The sequence below is a fragment of the Sturnus vulgaris genome, chromosome 7, assembly GCF_052056855.1.
Source record: "Sturnus vulgaris isolate bStuVul1 chromosome 7, bStuVul1.hap1, whole genome shotgun sequence".
Taxonomy (NCBI): Eukaryota; Metazoa; Chordata; class Aves; order Passeriformes; family Sturnidae; genus Sturnus; species Sturnus vulgaris.
Genome location: NC_142249.1, coordinates 13,361,223 through 13,381,513, shown reverse-complemented (window position 1 = coordinate 13,381,513; position 20,291 = coordinate 13,361,223). Strand labels below are relative to the sequence as shown.

General features: G+C 44.2%; 1 protein-coding gene across 11 annotated transcripts in view; it reads left to right on the top strand.

Annotated features, from left to right (window-relative positions):
* Nucleotides 1-1,518: 1,518 nt before the first annotated feature.
* Nucleotides 1,519-20,291, top strand: part of ANKRD44 (ankyrin repeat domain 44) — a 130,101-nt gene continuing 111,328 nt past the window's right edge. For 4 of the 11 annotated variants that reach the window (XM_014879393.2, XM_088167815.1, XM_014879391.2 and 1 more), the window contains exon 1: nt 1,541-1,696. In XM_014879393.2, coding sequence (XP_014734879.1) covers nt 1,670-1,696 — 27 coding nt within the window. In that variant the 5' untranslated portion in view covers nt 1,541-1,669. Of the gene's footprint in view, nt 1,697-20,291 lie in introns of all 11 variants that reach the window. The other 7 variants (XM_088167811.1, XM_088167816.1, XM_088167817.1 and 4 more) reach the window with 6 other exon arrangements.

Genomic DNA, 20,291 nt, shown 5'->3' with positions numbered 1-20,291 from the left:
TTTTTTTTTTTTTTTTTTACTTGCTCTCAGCTGGGAGCTAACTTCTGCTTACTTCTGACCTCGGTGTGGTGGGTGTGTTTTTCAAAAGAGCCTGGGAGTGGACTGTCAAAGCAGAATTTCTGGCTTGTATTGGTGGGGCACAGAAAGTATTGGATTGTCTCACTGTTCTTTTTTTTTGTTGTTGTTCCTTTAAAAGACTGATTTATATTAACACTATTTTACCATTATGACCCCTTGAAAATAGTTGGAGTCAAAATGTGTTGTAAATTATGTGATATTTTTAATCTCTACTTATAAGGATGCCTCAAAAGCCTGAAACCAACATCTGCTTCCTTGCTAGATTAGTTTTCTTCCATAGAAGACATTTCCCTTTTTTTCAACTACTTAGAGTCACCTCATTCTGTAATTAAAAGTTGAAAAGCCATAAATCACTGTCATATTGGATGTGTTGCAGCATATGGGAGTTTCTTACTGCAGAATGTAACTTGTGGGAGAATACCTGGGCTTTGTGTGACTTGGAGGAGGGTAAGAGGGAATCTTAAGTCCTTTGCTCCTGTTACATGTCCTTGGAAAAAATGCAATTACCCTCATTACCTTCAGCATGTGTGTAACGCCTGTTGCTGTGCATTATGCCAATGATTTTAATCAAATCACATGCTTCGGGGATTTAATTTGTCAACTCTGAGGAGTAAGAAAGAATGTAAATTTACCCCTTCATGCTTTTTTTTCTTATTTTCTCTTCCCTCTTTGCCAGCCCCTGGCCTTGCATGCTTGGCTGTGAACTGGTGCTCAAGTCACACTGACAGCCAGCTCTGAGGGTGGAACTGAAGTTTCCCCCAGGTCAGCTCAACAGGAACAGTGGATGTTGTTAATTTTCCTCTATTGCATGAGGTAGGGACTCTGGGCTTGTTTGTTTGCTTATTAAACTGTACTTATGATCCAGTATGTTAGTTTTTGAAAAATGAAATAACTAGAACTGGACTGTAGGCATTACCAGATTTTTCAAGATAGCTACTACAAAAACAGGTAAAAAAACCCCGAAGGATTCCTGTCAAACAGTAGTGTCTGATGGGATTTGACAAATGGATTTGCACGCACACATGGAAGGAAGGGAGAGGTTAAGGGTTCTCCTTCTACCCGGCTTTGGGATAGCGCATTCGCTGCTTTCCCTCAGCGCGGTGAGAACGAGCTCGGGCCCTCAGAGCTCGGCGCTCAGGGTGAGGCCGGCGCGGTGCCCTCGGGGCAGCCCCCGCGGCGGGGACGCGGCACCCCGGCCCCCGGGGCAGCGCCTGCTCCCGCTGCGGGACCCCCGGCGTGCAGCAGGTGTCCGGGACCCCGGCCGGGGCGGATCCGTGCGGGTCCCGCCCGGTCCGGCGGCACCGCCCCCCGCGCTGCCCGGCGGGGCGGGGGCGCCGAGAGCCCCGGGCGGCCCTCGCTCCGCTCCGCTCCGGCAGCGGCCGCCGGCGCGAACAAAGGCGGCGGCGGCAGGCGGCGGTGGCGGCGCGGCCGTGCGCGGCAGCCCGCCCGCCCCTGCTTCCTGGGCCGGACCAGGCGAGGCGGCCCCCGCCCCGCCGCGAAGCGGAGCCGCCGCCGCCGCAGCAGCGCCGGTCGCGGGGCGCGCTCGCCGCCCGTCGCGGGAGCTGCATGTGCGCGGGAGCCGCGGCGGAGGATGGCCGTGCTCAAGCTCGCCGACCAGGTGGGCGCCGCGGGGCGGGCGGGAGCGGGCGGCGGGCTCAGCCTCAGCCGCAGCCCCCGCGGCTGTGCGGGCGGCCGGGGGAGGCCCTTCCCCGTGCCGGGGGCGGCCGCGGCAGCTCCTTGGCGGCAGGCGCCGTGTGGTGCCGGCTCCCCGCTGCCCCCCGCCCGCCGAGCCGCCGCCGCTGCTGCTCTTCTCTTCGCTTCCCGGCGGACATTGTCTGTGTGCGGCGGGCCGGGGGCTCGGGGCCGGGCAGGGCAGGGCGCAGCTCGCCGGGGTCGCGGCGGCAGCAGCGGTACCGGTGTTGGTGTCGGTACCGGGCGCGGGCGCTCGCCCGTCCCCGCCGAGCTGCCGCCCCGCGGTCCCCGGTGAAACCCTGACATCTCCCGTCGGCAGGGTGGGATGGAGGTGGATGTCGGCTCCTTTCGAAAGGCCTCTGGGCTCTGCCTATCGTTCCTTTGGCTTTCTCCATCGTTTCGTAGCCGTGCCATACGTAGAAATAATTTCTCCTTTTTACTTAGGAAGTGCCTCTTCGGATAAGCTGTTGCCATTCTTCAGGGGCTACTAGGAAAACCCATAGTATTAACACTTGGATCGTGTTAAATTTAGCAATGGGCAGAACAGCTGTAATCAGTATTAAAGTATTTCTTATCACTGGTAGCTAGAAGCAATTATAAATGTTTAGTAAATTGATATTATGACTCCCACATCCTGATATATCCATATACTCTACCAACTGTTACACACTTTGCGTGCTTTCATCTGCTATTTTTAATTCAGTGTGGTCCGCCTGTGATCTGCAGCGTGGGTGTCCTGAAAGCCTCAGACCCTTTCTGTGGGGTTCAGGACTGCCTGCAGCCAGCCCCTCTCCAAATACCCGTACCTAGAGATCACAAGCCTCACTCATAGTCTATTTATGCTTTTCCAAAAAAATCTTCCACATGCAGAAAGCTACCACATTGCACATTGGAAAGAGTTTTGAGAGCAGCAAATGATAAAGCTGCTTCTAAAATGAAAGTGATACTGTGAGACCAGACTATAGACTATAATGTGTTTTCATGTGTAACAGAAGGCAGTATTTATGGGCTGCCTCCTGACATGTCCCTTGAATATCCTCCTCATCTTTAGATCTGATGCTTATGACTGGTAAAGAAAATGTTTCACACCATGAGGCTTCACTACCCCATGGTGCTCAGACCGAGTCTCATAAATGAGGTTCAGGTAGGAGCTGTGTGTTAAAAATCCAAACCGCAAGCATTATTATTAAAAATACATATGTTACAAAGGACCAAAATGGTACCATTTCAGTGCTTTCTACATGTTTAGTAAAGCCCTTGGATTTACTGCCTTTAGCATTTTTAAACCTTTGCTGACATCTTGCAGCGAGAATTTTGCTTCAGCAGCAGCAGTAGAAGTCAACATAGATTTATGTGAAGTAGATCACGTCTTGGTGAAGCCTGTAATGCCACAGAAAAATGATTGACTGTTGTCTTAGGGTTCTCCCTTTTCGTCTTCTCTAAGAACTCTCAAAGCAGAGGGAGGAGGCTCCTCAGAGCTGCTGTGACACACCTGCAGTGTGCCTACTTTGAGAATGCTTAAAATTTTGGTGAATGCTCATCATTGTTCCTGGTCAGGCTGTGGCTTGGGACATGATAAGACAGGCTGATAATTTTTCTTTGTGGACATAGGTTTCCTGTTGTTTATAGAGGGGTGTGTTGGTCTACCTGTACCCATCCTACCGGATGGATCTCTTTTCATTTCCTTAATTTTCTTCAACAGATCTTTTTCTTTCACCTCTGAGAGAGTGGAGGAGGGGGAGGACACATTCAAAGCTGGCTGTGGTGCTTCCTCTTGAACCGAGAGCAGAAGTTTGTGTGTGCCTATTTCTGTGTGCTTGGAGCTGTTGCTGCTGGAGCCATTCCCACCTGCAGCCTGAGCAGTGTCACCAAGGCACTGGGGCTGCACCACAGCAGCTCTGTGTGCATCAGGGCAAACTCTACTTTTCCTCTGTCAGACTGGAGGAGTGCTGTCCCCAGGCTGGCCCACCTTTAGCAGAGAGAGACACAGTAGCAGCAGCCTCGGGTGGTTATGGATAGACTCTGTCAGAACAGAGGTGAATCTGTGCTGGAGAATGATGTATCTGGCAAGATTTGCATTCCTGTAACAACTCCTTCATGTACTCAGGCTCGCTGGGGTTGTGGGAGCAGGCTCCTTCTGCATTTCTTCCTGCTCTTGAAGATTGAGGCAACTGTGACAGTGATAACTTGCAGCGATTCAGGAAGCGGTTTCCTTTTTCTTAAACACCAGAGGCCACAGCTCACAATGGCCTGCAGTGAGATTTGGAATATGAGGGACATTCTGCATGTCCCTGCACGGTCAGGACCTGTGCTGCTGGGAGTGAGTGTGGGCTGCCCTTTGTGCACCGAGTGTGAGGTGCTTCAGGTCTGAATTGTGATGGTCAGGGAAGGTTGACTCTGAAAGCAAGAGCTCTCTGCCTGTCACTGGGACTTGTGCAGCACATGCTTCCTTCTGGATCCACGACTTTTTTGACCAGTGAGGACGGCATCATGTAGGAGATGACTAGAGAACCTTCCTGCTGGCAGTTCAAACAGGGGGTTCCTCTTAAATGATCTGTTTCCTCCTTGTCTCCATGCTTGGCTTTTCTTACCAAGTGTATCTGACAGCACAGGTGGTATTCAGACAGATGAGAAATTAATCACACTACTTCTCATACAGGCTTTGAAGACAGACAGATGTAAATAGTTGCTGGTTTTTTGATATAGCTGAAAGGTGCTAAAGTATTGCTACACTTAAACCTTAAAAGAGATTATCAGTTCTTTTAGCTGCATTCACTTGTTAGGCAGGAGAGCTTAGTTTAAGAGTTTAGCATTAGTGTAGGTTACTTGAATTTGCTTCCAGTGATGGTAATTATTAGCTCATCAGTTGAGCCAAGAGAAACCTGTAAGTGGTTTAAACACAGGAAGTGTATTCTGCCATCGTTCGTTTCTAGATGAATTTTTTTCAGGCAGGTAACTAGTCACTTGTGAATGACTAAATGTTAAGCAGAAAACAAGCTCAAATAATTAATAAAACTTAAACTAATTCATAGGATTATAATCTTTGTGCTTAGTGGTGTCTGTGCATTTGTAAACATTCTGATATTCTAAATATTTCTGTTGTTATATACAAATACTGCAAAACTTGCTCTCAGTCTTAACACATTTATCTGGTCCTTTTTTTTACCATCTCTGCAGTGAATGTTAATCACAGCAAGCGTGCAAGTTGTTTTAAGGACTGAAAAAACCTTTTTTTTCTTTTCAATTCTAAAAGTTATTGCTGTACTGTTCCCTATCCAAGTCATTGGTTGTACCTTTTCCATTTCAATAAGCATTAGTATTTTATATTGTGTGAGGGTACAGTCGTTTGTGATAAAAGCCTCTAGCTGTTGCAATTAAGCTAAAGTTCAGAAGGAGCAGAAGACAAGTACTCCAAAAAGTGAGCAGCCAGAAGCTTTCGGGTGTGTGTGGCACTTTCAAACCGTGAAGGTATTGATCTGCTTGTGACTTTTGTGGTTGCTTTTTGAGCAGCAGTTGTTGCCTGAACCCACCTCTCTTATGCTTTGAGTAATCAGCAGATGTAGGGTTCTTCCTGCTGCCACTCTCTCTGCCTGCTCTTTGCAGTTTTTTGCCCAATTTATTCCTCATACTTGCACCGAGTAACCTGGTTTCTTGAGAACTGTTTGTTGGCCACCTGCAAACTTTTCCAGAGAAAGCCTGGTAGCTGATGTCCTGTCGAGTGTGCTTTTCATCTTCAGGGTTTCCACTGGTGGTTCTGGGCAGCAAACAATTGCTCCTGTCAGCACTGTGTGAGAGGGTAAAATATCTTAAAATAATTCTATATGTGAACTTTTGTGATTGAGCTTTTGGAAAATTATTTTGGAAGAGCCTAAATTCCAAAGTTTCTGTAGTGTCTCCATCTCATTTTCAGTTTTGCGTTGCCAGTTGAGGTCTTTCTTGCAGAGTTGCCAGCTCTGCCCCCAGGCCTGCAGGTTTGTCTCTTTAGCTAACTCTGTCGTCTTCTTTCTGTTTAAAGCCACCAAAGTGGCTCTGTGCGTGGCTGTTTGGTTTGGGATGGCAGCTCTGCCTTCACCCCCATGGCACAAATGTACCCATTGTGCCCATCAGAGCGAGATGTGCGTGGGACATGTGTTGATGCCTGTCAGAGGCATCAGGGCTGATGCAAGCTCTCCACTCTGTTGTTGGTTATAGTTGTGCATGTTTGCAGAGGAAATGTATCATTCTGTCTTTGAAAGACACTGAGAAGGTTTTCTACAAACAAAAATAAAATGGGAAGTTACCTAGGCAGTGCAGCCTGCATAGCTGCTTTTAAGAGATGTGCTTGGTGGTTTCATGCCCGCACTGCCAGATTCAGTGAGAAGTTTGCTGTAAATCTGAGACAGACACAGGCTCTAGCTAGCCTTGGGCAGTGCACCTGGAAGCTCATAGTTACTGTGACTTCAGTGTCACCAGCCCAGGCCCTGTATGTACAAAACAGCAGAATTACTTTTAGGCTGCCCTCACAAGCATTGCATATGCATGCATAAGGGTAATGGAGCCCAGATGAATGGTAGTGTATGTACTTAAGCTGCTCTTAACTGCAAGCCCTCATCCTGTCTCCTGGTATTTTGCCTGTTGTCCTTGATTGCTGAAGGTAATGCAGTGTGACTAGAACTGAAAGGGCCATTTCTCTCCCTTTCCCAAATGTTTTCCTGTGTTTGACAGTTCTTTGCTGACCATCAGGATCGTTTTTTATTATGGTCACAGTGAAACAGCATTAAACAGATGTTTAAATAATTTTAAACAGATGTCAAAGATCATAAAAATCCACTGGGCAAAGGCTGGACTTGTGTCTGAACACACTTAAAACCAAAATGAATACAACAGTAACAAATAATCTCCTAACAAAATCAATTACATTTCCAAGTGATGGCGTATGTAACTTATTTCAGAATCATTTAGTTGACAATAAAGTCTTCCTGTGTATCCTTTCTCTCTGACATGTAAAAGCGTCTGAGAAAATGCCCCTGAATGTACTGTATAAAATAGGAGTAATGAACCTGTGCCCTGTGGCCACAGGCAACCCATGAGTTAATTTGGTGTGGCATGAAATGCCACGGTCCCTCCCCTCCTCATATTATGACTAGATAATATTAAGGTGTGTGTATTAATTTACAGTCTTCTAAGTGGTTTTGAAAGGGCTCACAGCCAGAAAGAGATAATCCATTTTAGTACAAAATACTCAGCCACAAAACTAAGGTAATTGTGGGGAAGGAAGGAGGAGGAATTTACCCACAGAAGCGTGTCTCTATTATTTTGTGTGGAATGAAAATGTGGTTGGACCAAAATAACTCCACTGGGGCTGCCACTGTCTTTCTAGAGCCATGATGTTCCTAGGTATCATGCATACTGTGACATATTGCTCCATGCTTTTTAAAATAAAATAATAACTTTGGAAAAACTGGGATGTGCCAGAATTCCTGGTCTTGTTCAGACCCGTAAGAGTGATTGTTGCTGCCCTTTGGTATAGACCACCACTGAACTATGTCCCTACACTCCTTCTAAATGCCTCCAGGGACGGTCCTGTTCAGAGGAGGTGGCTTTGAGTCACCAAAGAGAGCAGGATACAGGCTTGAAAGGGCAGCTGCTTTAGTTTGTTGGTTTGGTTTGGTTTTTTTTGGTCATGGCTTCTGCAATGTTTCATTTCCTGATAATTTTGTAACTTGTTTCAAAGTAGATAAGAAGTACTTGAGTCAGGAGAATTTCTGGCGTGGTGTTGTGTGCTCAGATATGTCGTAGATACTTCTTTAGCAGAGAAATCCTCCAGAGGTTTGCTCTTTGCTAGTGCTGGGAAGGTTTGGAGTGGTTGTGCCTAGGTGCCTGGCTGTTTTGAGGGGGATGTGCCTGTCAGCTTAGGGTGTTAGTTTTCTTGAATTGCAGATGGCATCCAGCAGAGCTTACCCTCCTGTGCTCTTTTGAGGTGTGCTATTTTATCCGTGCCTGACAAGTACCTCATGACCTCCTTCTGCTCATCTCTTAAATGAAGATGTCGTTGCCATGGCTACGTTTAGTAGAGAAATAAACATTGCTCCCAGCCTGGGTGCTTGTGTAATGGCTGGGTTCCAGGAAGGTGATGTTTTTATCTGGATCCTTGCTGGAGGGAAGATGTTTTCTGTGACCTGGGAGCAGCAGTGTCCCAGGCTGCTGGGCACGGTGGCTGTGTGTGCCGTGCCTCCCCTGGGCACGGTTTCGGGTCGGTGCCGCTCTGTCAGCAGCACCACACGGCGCTGGGCTGGGGAACAAACCCCGGGAAGCAAAGAAAACTTCTAAGCCTTGTTTCTAGAGGTCTGCGTGTAGCTGATCCTGCTTGTTTACTGCCAGGAGAGGCAGCGGCTGGGATGTGTTGGTGATGGGAAGGGTTTCCCTGTGCTGGCTTTGTGGTCTGTTCCAGGAAGGCCCAGGCCAGGTGCCTTCTCCTCTTCCTGAAGCTGCCCTGCCATTAACAGATCTTTGCTTGTGGAATGACCAGCTTACTCTTTAGGAGCCACTGTTGCAGTTAATTCTGTCTTCAGGCTAATAACTAATGCTTCAACTAACATATTATGTTTTTAGACTTTTTAAAATCTCTGTCCAGAATTTTTTCCTTTCAGTGGTGCTAATACTAACCTGGTGGCAACAGATACAGTAGGTGTAAGCCTGTTAGGCAAATGTTTCAAAGTATATTCTGATAGCATCGACCACTTCCTCTGTTTTTATTCCTGCTTTTCTTGAACGTGCTTTTCACGTACTGCCTGTGTATGCTGCAGAGCATACAGGTGAGCAAAACTTGCTGACAGACTACCTCTGAATTTTAACCTTTTAGTGCATTTTTTTAGCTGTTCCCATATTTAAATTAGCTTTTTGTTTCCAGAAGTACATATCTGTCATTTGTCACTTTTTTTGTTAGCTGGAAAGCTTGGGCTGGCCAGTTCCCACAGCTGCTTGCCTGTGGCTTCAGCCTTTTTTTCTTTGCTGCACTAGAAACATGTAGCAGCATGTTGGAACCCTTCAGCCTGGTGATGGATGGGAATCAAAGCATTACAAAATTACATTTAAAGGGGAGAAATTATTTTGCAGTTTCAACCAAGGGTTTGAGGTCATTCTTGGAAGTTTGCAAGGAGTTGGTCAACAAATTAGAGCATTCAGTTGTGGCTAGGTAATTGTGACATTCTGAAAGAGCGTGTGCTTTTTGATGACAGACATTTGCATGTGTTTTGCTTTTGGGGGAAGAAAAATCTTTCCTGTCTGCAGATGTACAACCAAAAATGGAGGCTGTTGAATGAATTTCCTCCATGCACTGCTGAACCTCCTGGCCTAGCAGGCTTGTCTGCTTGATGTTTGCTCTTCGTGTTACGAGCTGGTTTTTATATACGGACGTGCATTTTTGTGCTAGAATTATTTGTCAAGGCTTGCTCTGTTGTTTTTGAAAGAGCACTTGGAGAAAATGCCCTCATAAAGCCCCACTTCCCCCTCACAGCTGCATGCTGCTGCATCTTTGTGAGGAAGTAGGCAAAACCAGAGTAGTTAACTCCTGCATATGGTCTGAACTGATGTTACTGATGGCATCTATTTACGAGCTAAGGCTTCAGCTCCTTTCCATAAAGGAATTGGTTTGTTATGGAAAACTCTTGTTTTATTGAATTATGTACATGTAGGATTGCTTCAAGGGGCATGTGTTGATATCCTTAATGACACAAAGTCTCCAAGTAATCTCTAGTGATGAATAATTTTCTGCTTAAGTATTAGGATTTTTATTCTGGCAATTTGTTGGATCTCATTATGTGGCCTGTTTTTTCCCCATCTTGCAGCCTTTGTAATTTTTTAAACTTGTTGCTTGAAAAAATGTCTTTTGTCCGTGCAAAAGCTTTAGCAAAACAATTGTTTGGTGTCTGCTTGGTTGCATGCCTCTGACTACATGTCTCTGAAAACAAAATATTGCCAGAAGTAGAGCATGTAACTTACAGAAATCCAAGAGTAAAAATGTAAAAATCAAGTATTGTATCTGCAGTGTATCAGCTGAAGAGAAAGCACCAGTCAACTGCATCATTAGATGCACAAACTTTCACATTCTAAATATGATAAAATAATTTCTGGGAAAGGAAATGAGCGTGATCACTAATAAGCTTTTATGTGCATTTGTCATTAATAATGTAGATAATACCATTCAGATGGAGAACATAACTCATTTTATCACAGCACCATTTTAACATGATAGGCTCCTTGCCTTTCCAAGGTGAAAGAGCCACAGATTGCCTTTTGAAATCTCATCCTCGAATGAATTTTTGCTTTTTACTGTATGAAATCTAGACCAGCTTTGCAGGAATATGGGGAAGCTGCTTTGTATTTATAGTAACACACTGGTAGCAGTACCTGCCTTGCTGTTCTTCTATGCATAATTTTCCCCGTACTTCTAAGACACGAAGGTAGACATCATGTCCTTTTTACTAGTGTCTTTATTCTTAACTTTTTAGGTGTTTGTTTTGTTTGGCTTTTGTAATAAAGGTTACTTCTTCTGTCTTCTGTGCAGTAAGGCAGCACAGCAAAGCTGTGCCTGTGCTGTTGGGCCTTGCTGGCAGCAGTAGATGAGTACACCAAGCTGTCTGGTGTCACCAGGCTGGGCTGGTGTCACTGCTGGAGCTAGCCCTCTTGCCATGGGAGCTGGTGCCAGCAAGGAGCTTGGCATCTTGAAGCTAGAATCCCATGGTATTATCTTGTAAAACACTGATTTGCCCAGTGTGGTCTTTAGTTGTTTAGCATGCCCAGGGTAAAAAATTAAAGAACAAGGGCCTGAAAAAACCCATATTGTCTTTATGCTTCCAGCTGTTTTAATGTGCTTGCCAATGCAACATGCAGCACTTACCTCCAATTTAAAATCAAGAGAGGGACTTATTTAGTCATTGACTCTAGGAACATTTCCAAAGTGTTCTACCAGTGAAGTAAATGTCGTGTGCCAGGTTCTGCAGCCATTGCCTCAGTTTGAGACGAGCAGGCTTAGGTGAGTGATCTTGTTGCACCTTGCTTGTATGAATCAAGCCTAGTGTGAGGAATATTTTTTTCTTTTAATGTAAACAAGCCTTGATCCTTTAGCTATATGCATAATCCTGCTTCTCTTTAGGAGATGTGACCCAGCTTCTAATGGGGTTTTCTGCAAGTGGAGCCTGTGGCTCCAATAACCTTGGCTGGACATGAATCTGAGATTTTTTTTTTTAACAAGCTGCCAAGGTGGCGGTGGCTTTGAGAGTATGGAGAGAGGGAGGTAGAAGGAGAAGAGTTGCCCTGGGCAGCTGAGGAGAAGGCAGGCACTGTGTAGCTGGAGGTGCAGTGCTGCTGCCTGATGGCACTGCCAGCAGAAGGTGCTTGTTACCCTTTTCACAGCTGGAGAAGTGTGCTGCAGAGGAACTCTGTGACTTGAGTCAGGCTGAGAAGGGGCTGGTGACAGAGCAAGAGCCAAATCCTGATTTACCTCTTTCAGTGGCTGATTCACAGTGATGCCCTTCCTTCCTGCAGGTTTTTTAAATGCTGTTTACTGTGTGGGCTGATGCCAATCTCGTGATGTTGCAAGGTGAGAAATGAATGGTGGCATGCGTTGTCATAGTAAAGTGTTAAATTCAATGAACATACTGGGTTTTTTAGATCCTTGTTCTGTAAACTGTAAAATCAGCATTGCTGCTGCCTAAGAGCGAGTGCTGTTAGGAAATGGTTTCTAGGTCACCTGGTAGGTAAAGACTTATTCTGGCTGATTGCTGTGGGTGGCTGTCTTTGGTCACTAATCCTGTGTCATAGGCTTAGCATTGTGTCCTGGCAGTGCAAATGGTAAAAGTGACATTGGCCTGTTGTGCTTGTTTAGCCTAAATGTCCCAATAGTCCAGGACTGCCTGACTCTGCCGTGGAGCACACATGTAGTGAAGCTGGGTCGTTCAAATAAATGGAGATCAGCCTCTCAAATCTGAAAATTTACTGTCAGTGGATTAGATGGTGCCCTTTGGGTACATTTCACAACAAGGTCTATTACATATCTGGCTTGAACTCAGCAATCTTAGAATCATAAAATCATTTAGGTAGGAAAATACCGTTAAGATCACTGAGTCCAGCTGTTGAAAACACCATTAAACAACCATCACAGCTGGCACACTACAAACTCATCAGGATACAACCCAGTACTTCAGCAGAAATCTTAGTGGTTTAACGTAGACTGGCTGATTCCCATACCATGTTCGAGTTATTTAGATACCTCCTTAAGTAGGGATCAATACATTTAAATTCAATTCTAACACAGGTAATCCACTTGAATACAAAGTAGGCATTTTAAACCCATTCAGAAACCCCACCTGTGTCTTCTCACTAAGCTCTGCTTATTACAGGTAAATATTTATAGACATATAATCTAGTTTCTAATTAGAAGTTCCTCCTTCCAGAAGCATTTTCAAGAAGACTGATAAATTGGTGCATCACCCTTGCCTCCCAGAGGAATGTTACTGCATTTCTGCAAATGGGAGCAAATGGAGCCGAACAGATTTGCCCTCCTCCATGGAGAAGGGTAAGACTAGCTAAACCAGCCATGTAGCCTGTGTAGCTCCAAGAGTGAATTATCCAGACCTGGGTTCTCTGAGGATGTGCCCACTGTTGGTGGGGAGATCACACAGCCCAGGAGCACCTGCATGCTGTGGCTCGGCAGGTGCAGTTCCCTGGGGTAGCTGGTTACAAAAGCTTTGCGTTTATCCTCTTCCTCCAGGCGTAGGCACAGCTTTCACATTAATCAGGGATTGTATTTGGGATCTCCTGGTTCCTGTTCCTGGGTGGAGTTTGCATATCTTTAATAGGTTTTTATGCGTGCTTCGTGCCCTCCAAGGCAGGTTTGTGATTCACCAGAGAGCTGTCTGGAAAAGGAGAGACAAATGACGGCAAACCACAGAGCAGGCACATGATCTTCAGCACTTCTTGTTCCCGTGGGGCTGGCTGAAGACAGCTCCAAACAACTGTCTGAAAACCCTTGTGTGACTCCTAAGGGATGACTGTGTGCAGACACATGGTCTCCAACCCTTTAAAGACCTGTGCGCTTTCAGACAGCTGTCTGGGGGATTCTGCAGTTGCCTCTGTGGTAGGGAAAAAATTAAAAGGAGGTTGATAAGCAGGTGTAATTCAGTGCCTGAAGCCTTCAAAAAGCTTAAGCATAGAGCAAGCTTTCTCCTAGGGCTTGTATACGGCTGTGTGTCTGTGGCCAAGCAAATAGGGAAGGCTCTAACCCACAGCAGTAACAAAATCTCTTTATGCATTTTCTTTTCCTGTGAGATTGAGTTGTTCAGAGTCTGCTGGACTGAATTGCACTGCTACTTGCTGGGATATTGTAACATTAAAAAAAAAAAGGTGCAGTGAAAATAGCTGCTTCACCTCTGTGGGTACAATTCCAACTGTGGTGTTACATTTGTTTTATTCCTGATGCTGCTTCTGTTGATGTATTTTGTTTGCTTTCAAGCAGTAGGCTTGGAGAGAACACTCTCCAAATGTTTTTGCTTGTTCTTAACAAAGTGTGAGGCTGATCTGTTAATTGAACCTTGAACATGTGCAGTAATATTTTTAAGCCGCAGTAGATGTTTCACCAGTAAGGTAATTCTCTCTAAAGAGGGATAAACAGTTTGCTCAGCCAGAGGAGAGCTTGCTTGCTTGTGCCTTATTGCATAAATTCGTGCATGTTATATTGCCCCACACAGTTGTGCTGAGCTCTGGTGTTCATAGCACGTCAAGTGGAATCAATGTAAAAAATCATCTCTCTGCTGAGGTCTGCCTTAACCAAGCTGAAAAACCTGTCAGACCTATTTTATACTGCCCGTGCCCTGTTTTTGGGAAACAAATGTGTTTAAAGACAAGGTTTGTATAACCAGCAAGCCCTTAGAGGGTAGTAAAACTGCTTGCAGAAATGTAAGTAAGAAGGGGCTTTACTTGGCTGGGGTCTGTTCCCTGGTGCTCTCCTTACCTGCCAGGCTTGGGAAGCTGTCTCTGGTTTCTTGCCCTACCACCAGGCAGGCCTGGATGCTGACTTGCCTCGAGATGTGGGAGAATTGCCACAGGTTGGGAAAAGCCAGAGCAGCTTTATTGGCATTGACTACCCAGTCCTGCTTCTGGGAGGGGGCCATGTCTGTGCAAAGCATTTGCTTCCCCATCCTGAGGATTAGGGGTCCAACCTGTGGGCTCCCTAAATAGCAGCTAACCCTGGATTTAAAGATCCCAGAAGAGACACCAGCGTTCAAGTGTCTTTTTGATCTTTGTTGCTGAGGTGAAGTTGGATCCTTTGCTATGAGCTGATTTCAGTTGTGCTTGGAAATTTACTGAAACAGCTGCTCCGAAATAACTATTCTGAAGAGATATTTTGGTGTGGGCGCTCATATTCTTGCATAAGAGTGTAGTGTGCTGGTCTGTGCACCGTGGAGCTAGAATAATTGCTGACTAATTATTCAAGAATAGCACTTTTGGTAAATGCCTGAGCACAGAAGAGCCCACTACAAAGAACAAAGACAGCCCCCATCCCACCCTAATTCCAAGGAGGATGTTCTTCCCAAGGTATTTAAATAGTTCTGTTCATTCATGTTTGTTTACAAAAGAGCAGTGGTAAGTTTTATGTTACATGGTTTAAAATATTTCATATTAATTAACAAACAAGTTCCAATTAATTTTACATTATGATGCTTAAGGGGTAGACTGCAAGGAATGGTATTTAGCTGTGGCTGTTTGGCAATTATGACCTTGTATATAATAACAGACTCAATAAATTCTTGATGTGAGAGAGCACCATTAATCAACACAGAGTTAATTAACTGTGCTGCTTACTTAGGAAATGCTGTGCTGAATGGTCGGAATCTCTGCAGTGCTACAGGCTGAAAGTGTTTGATTTGTCTGATACCTGCCTTGTTTACATAGAAATTTCCCTCAAAATTGATGCTGAAGAGGGAGCAACACTTCCTCCAGGTGACTGAACACTGGTCCTGCAGGTGATTTTCTTCCATGTCTCTGACACTCTGGCAGATCTTACATGGGTCACCGTGTCACTTAGGCTTTGTCACCTCCATGCAGAAGATGGAAGCCTTTGGATGAGTGCCACAGTGCTGGTAATGGAAAGTGCTCTTGCATCAATGGTTTTGTTCAGGTTAATCCTATAAGACTACCAGGAAATTAGGAGTCAGTGTGATAATTAAGAGTTATACTCATCAGCTCTAATTTAGACTTAATACCAGATTGTTTTTTTCTTGTGTATTTCTTTAGTAATCTGAAATGTAGTCCAAAAACAGGAAAATGAACAAGATTTAGCACACCTTCAGAGAGACATTCCATCTCTGTACCACTCACTCCTCTACATTCCAAATAGATCTTGTTATTTTCCCAATAATGTGATACTTAAAACTATGAAATTGTCCTGGCCTTTTGGAGTTGCCATCCTTTTGGTGGCTCAGTGTGCTTATTAACGTGAAGGATGGATTTCTAACCTGGCATTGTACATTTTTATGCATATTTTTATTGATATATGTACATTTATTTATATATATATATTTTTATTACATTGTACATAATCTGGCTTTTTTGCTGTCCCTTGGACCACTTTCACATCTGGGGTCACTGTGGACTGTCACAGAAGGATTTAAAGGTCTGAGCCACGGGAATGCTTTAAGCTTGCTGAGAGCAGTGCTCACTAAGAGCCAGTTTGGAGAGTTTGAGTTACTCCAATATGAGAGAAGTGAGACAAAGCAACTGTTTTCTTCCTGCTGGAATGTGAAACCTCCTGAGTTCATATGCCTTGTTTTTATTCTTGAATTTAACTAAGAGGTATAGCACAAAGAGTCTTTTTTCTTTTCCTTTTTTTTTAAAGTAAGTGCAGTTAAGTGTAATCCTTCATCTTCTTTTCTCTCTCTGCCACCTGGGCTCTTAGTCCTAATTAGAGTCTGTTTGTATTAGCAAATAGCTAATACAAGAGTGGCTTAGTACACTGCCACAAGATATGGCAACCAAGCAGGGCCAGAAATAGATGAGCAAAACCTGAAAGTGTAATGGAATGCTTTTAACCGTTTAAAATGATGCAACTAATTGTAGGGGCCTGAGAGCGGGGAAGGGAAGGAGAGAGGAAGAGATTTTCACTTTAGATCTCAGGGCAGAGGAAAGTGATGGTTCAGCTAATCTCTCTTCTGCAAATGGGATTTTTCTGCCGCAGCCACACAGCTTCTGTATTTGATACAAAGGAAGGCAATAACTCTTGAATGATAGAAAAAAAAAAAAACTGTCCTTTTTTTTTTTTTTCTTCTGCTTTTTTACTACCCACCCTGGGAAACAGAAGTCAACTGACACCTCTTCTTATTAGCCCCAAAGTGTAGCTGGTGGTTAGGGCCTGGCATTCCTCCTTTTCCGCCCTCCCATCCAGCTCCTCCTTGGAGCGGCTGGCGTGGCTCTTGCTGACTCTGGCGGCTCATCCTGTGCTCCAGCTGCCCTGCAGACAGCACGTTCAGAGAGGCTGCTTCCCTTTGGTATGTCACACTTTCTCAAATTCAGCCTCGGGCCTGCTTCTGCACGAGCTGCAGGGGAGTCAGTCCAGTGAATGGCCAGTACTGCCCTGAGCTGGCATTAGTGACAGCTCTTCTGTTTGAGTGCTGTGGCTCTGCTCTCACATACACGTGTTTTAAGATATGCACTACGTAGTACATGTATAGGTCCTTAACTTTTTTTTTTTTTTTTTTTTAATTTCTGAGTTGCTTTCAACCATGGTTTTCTTTAGAGCCATGTGTATTATTCCTTGAGATTTTTTGAGAAGCCCTTTCTCTCTTGCCTGTATATTAGTGCAATTTTCCCTTCCTCATACCCCTTGTGTTTTCAGAGTATGGTGGAAGATGGTCTGTACTTTCCCCTGTGCCTAGCTTGTGTCACAGAGACGAAGTACTGCACTTGACTGCTTGATTTTACCCCGTTTTATGTTTCCAGCTAAGTCTCTCTTTTCCTTTTTTTTGCCAGCTGCCAGAGTGTCTTCACTGCTGTGAAGTCAGATGAAAGGTAGCAGTTAAAGCTCCCTTTGCAGCAGTCCTTCCCTTGGGTGTGCTGGTAGAAATCCCCTGGATCTCTGCTGAAGTTTCATCATCCCCTTCATTCTTAGCTTCAGAAGTTGTTAAGAAATTCTAGGATCATTTTCTCCTGACACCACCCAAAAAACCTGAGCTGGGGGCAGTACAAGCAAGAGTCATTAATTTTCCATAGTTTTAAGTATCATATGTCATTTGTGGTTCATGATTTCTAATGATTTCATGAGGAGATTTTTCTCCATTTGTTTTGGCCTTGTTAACAGCCTGTATTTTTTCTCTTAGAACAAAATGCAAATGATTTAGTGAAATGTTAGATGTAAGTCGAAGACAATAAATGATACTAAAGACTGGTTGGTTATATGATGTACAAGGTATACAGGTAATGGATGCAATCAGAAAAGGCTGAAAAAAACAGCCATAGTAGCAGTGTGAAATTTTAGATTATTTTTGAGTATGTGAAGGATGGGGAAGATACAGGACTGGACACAGGCAAATATTGTGCCTATTTTAAAAGGGGAGAAGTGAGAAACCAGGGAATTAGTGTAACACCAATATTGTGAAGTATACAATGCAAGTTGTTGGACAGATTTATAGATATCTGGATGATCTTAAGGTAATTAAAAAAAGAAAACCACAGAAAAGCATGGAAACAAATGTTAGTCCTAATGAAGGGCCCATATCTTTACTTTTTTCTTGCAAAGATTCAGAGAGGTGGGAAGGTATTATTTCAGATTTTGGAACTACAATACCATTTGTTATAGTTGATTTTTTTTAAAGCTGTAAGTATGGTGAAGTGCAGCCTTGTCCCCCAGATTTCAGCAGCAGTTGAACTTCCATGTAGTTAATGGCGCCCAGCCTTTTTGATAATATGAGGAGGATTGTGATGTTAAAAAATCAAAAAATGTCTTGTTCCCAGAAGTCTCTGGCATGACAGAATTTCTGTAGATTCTTAGAATCTCGGGATTTCAGAGAAGTGAAGTCTCTGCTGTTGATTTTTCGGCTCAGTTCAGGGAAATGGGACTTGGTGCACATTTTTTGAAACTTGCACACCACCAGCAGAAACTGCTCTGTGAAGGCCCTGGATTTTTGTGAGCTGCTCCAGCCATGAGGGGAATAATAGGGAACAGTAAGTGCAAGGCTTGTTCCTCATATGAGTGTGATGATAGAGGCTGACACCTGGGCAATTCTAAACTGGAAAGCTGATAAAAGAACCCACTATATCTTCACCACTCCTTTCTCTTGACTCTTTGCAGACCCTCAGAAGGGAGCTCTTCACTTTCTACAAGTCATGCGGCTTTCTGATCAAGCTTCTGCCATGGTTGCAGCAAACTTGATCAAAAATACAGGAAGAAAGACACTTTTGGCATGGATAAAAATTACAGGATTTTGTTGCCAAGGCAAGCAATTACAGTTTCAGCATGCAAAGGGGAAAAATATGCCATTGTCTAGCTTAGTGAAAGCTGTAAAACTGAAGGAAAATAAATGTACTCTAAAATATGTAAGGAATTTGACAGTCTGAATTTACCCAGCATTATAAGGTAGCAATGGCTTGTAGATACTGACTCTTCTCGTCAGAAGCATTTTTAATCCTTAAATGGTGCACTGGAGTTGTTTTCTTGCATTCCAGTATAAATATTTCCATCATGTTACAAGACAGTTGAATAAATGGAAGGGAGAGAGATAAAGTGATATTTTCTGATGAGAAGGTTTCTTCTTAAGAGGTCTAAAAGAGCTGTCTGTTGTGGGCATTTTGATTCTGTTGGTATAGCTGAAGGATGATTGAATGGAAGTTTTAATATTAGGGTGTGACATGGGTGTGTTTGCATCAGATTTCTGCCTTGAAAAAGACTCTTTTGCTTAATGGCTTGCCAGATGAAGGAGTTAACCTCTTACAATATTAGTTATATATTCGAAGTTTTGAATATTTTATGCATCTGGCTTCAGCTAGACAAACCAGAATTTCTGCTGCTTTTATGGATTTTAAAGGTTTGATATATTTGGCTCCTTTCTAACTTTGTTATAAATTCCATCTGAAAAGAGCAGTGATTTAGGAGGGTTAAGAGAACAGTTACCTATACACAGCAGATTTCAGAGTACATTTACCTGTTTTTCGTGATTGTAGAACATACACTGTAATTGCTTGAGAGGCCTTCAAGGTGAAGAGAATTAAATCTAATTTTCAAAACATAGGACAAGTTAGATGAGGAGAGGAACAGTAGGGAATGTGATTTCCGCGTGCCTCAAATACCTGGGACAGGTGTTTTTGTGATTTGAGAAGCCTTTGTGATAAGGTAGGAGCTCTCTGTGGCTGATGCCAGTTCTTTTTGAACTCCATGCTCTCAAACCACATTGTAAACATTACCTTTACCTCAGTGGGTTGGCTGGGTCTCACAGATAGTTTTAATACATTCTTGAAAGCATTTGAGCTTGTTGATCTTTTTCCCATTCCAGTCAGTTCCTAATGAAACCACTGCAGGTGTTTGTTCCAAACAGAGGGATCTCCTGGGGGGACTGGAGTAGAGAACAGGATGATGCACTGCAGTGCTTCCATTGGGAAGAAACAATACAGACATCATGCTTACAGCATTTCCTTGTGCAAATGTTAGGAATTGTCTTTTCAGGGACTGTGCTGCTCCAACACGGAGTCCTGGGCATTGCTCTTCATTCTCCCTGTGAATGTAGAACGAATGGCTCGTCTGGTTTGTAAAGGTGCAGGTTTGCACAAGCAGCCACACTTCCCTGATGTTCAAGGGGGCCCTGACCTCCCTGCAAGCCTCCATTGCAACCAGTGACATCAGTGTTTGCAGTTCTGGGGCTGCATGGCTGAAGTCAACCCGCTGCTCAAAAAGGAACGGTGCAGTTTCTTCCTCTCTTGCTCTATTCTTCCAGAGCTTGTTAAAGTCAGCATTCACTGTTTGGAGTTATTGTCTTTGTGTTGCCAACACTTGAATCTTTCATAAAAAACTTTACACCATCTTTCCCACCTCATCCTGGCTCCAAATGATTATTAAATTTAGTGTGTTGATCCCCTGTGACATTTCTCTCCTTGTTATCAGAGTAGCTGAGACCCTTTGGCTGCCTTTGCTTTTGCCTTCCTGAACTTTGTCTTGCTTCCTTTTAAACCACCCCAAAGACTGTCTCAGAAATTGTCCTATAATTATTTTCATCTGTTTACCTTCTTTGAATTTTTCTCCTGCTGTATTCTTGTCTTCTGGAGCTATTTTTTGCTTCATTTTCTCCCAGCTGTGACTTTGCTTGGCTAATGATGTTGGCACCATTGCTGCCTTGCAGGGTTTCTCTAGAGAGAGGAGGCCTTTGCAGATGGCCTGTGGGCAAGCTGCTGTGGCCAGGGGGATTAGCTCAATATGTGTCGCTAAAACCAGCACCCAGACAGAAGGTCTGGTGAGGCAGAGCCAGGTATTTCTTGTTAAATGAGGAGTGCTTTGTGTGACT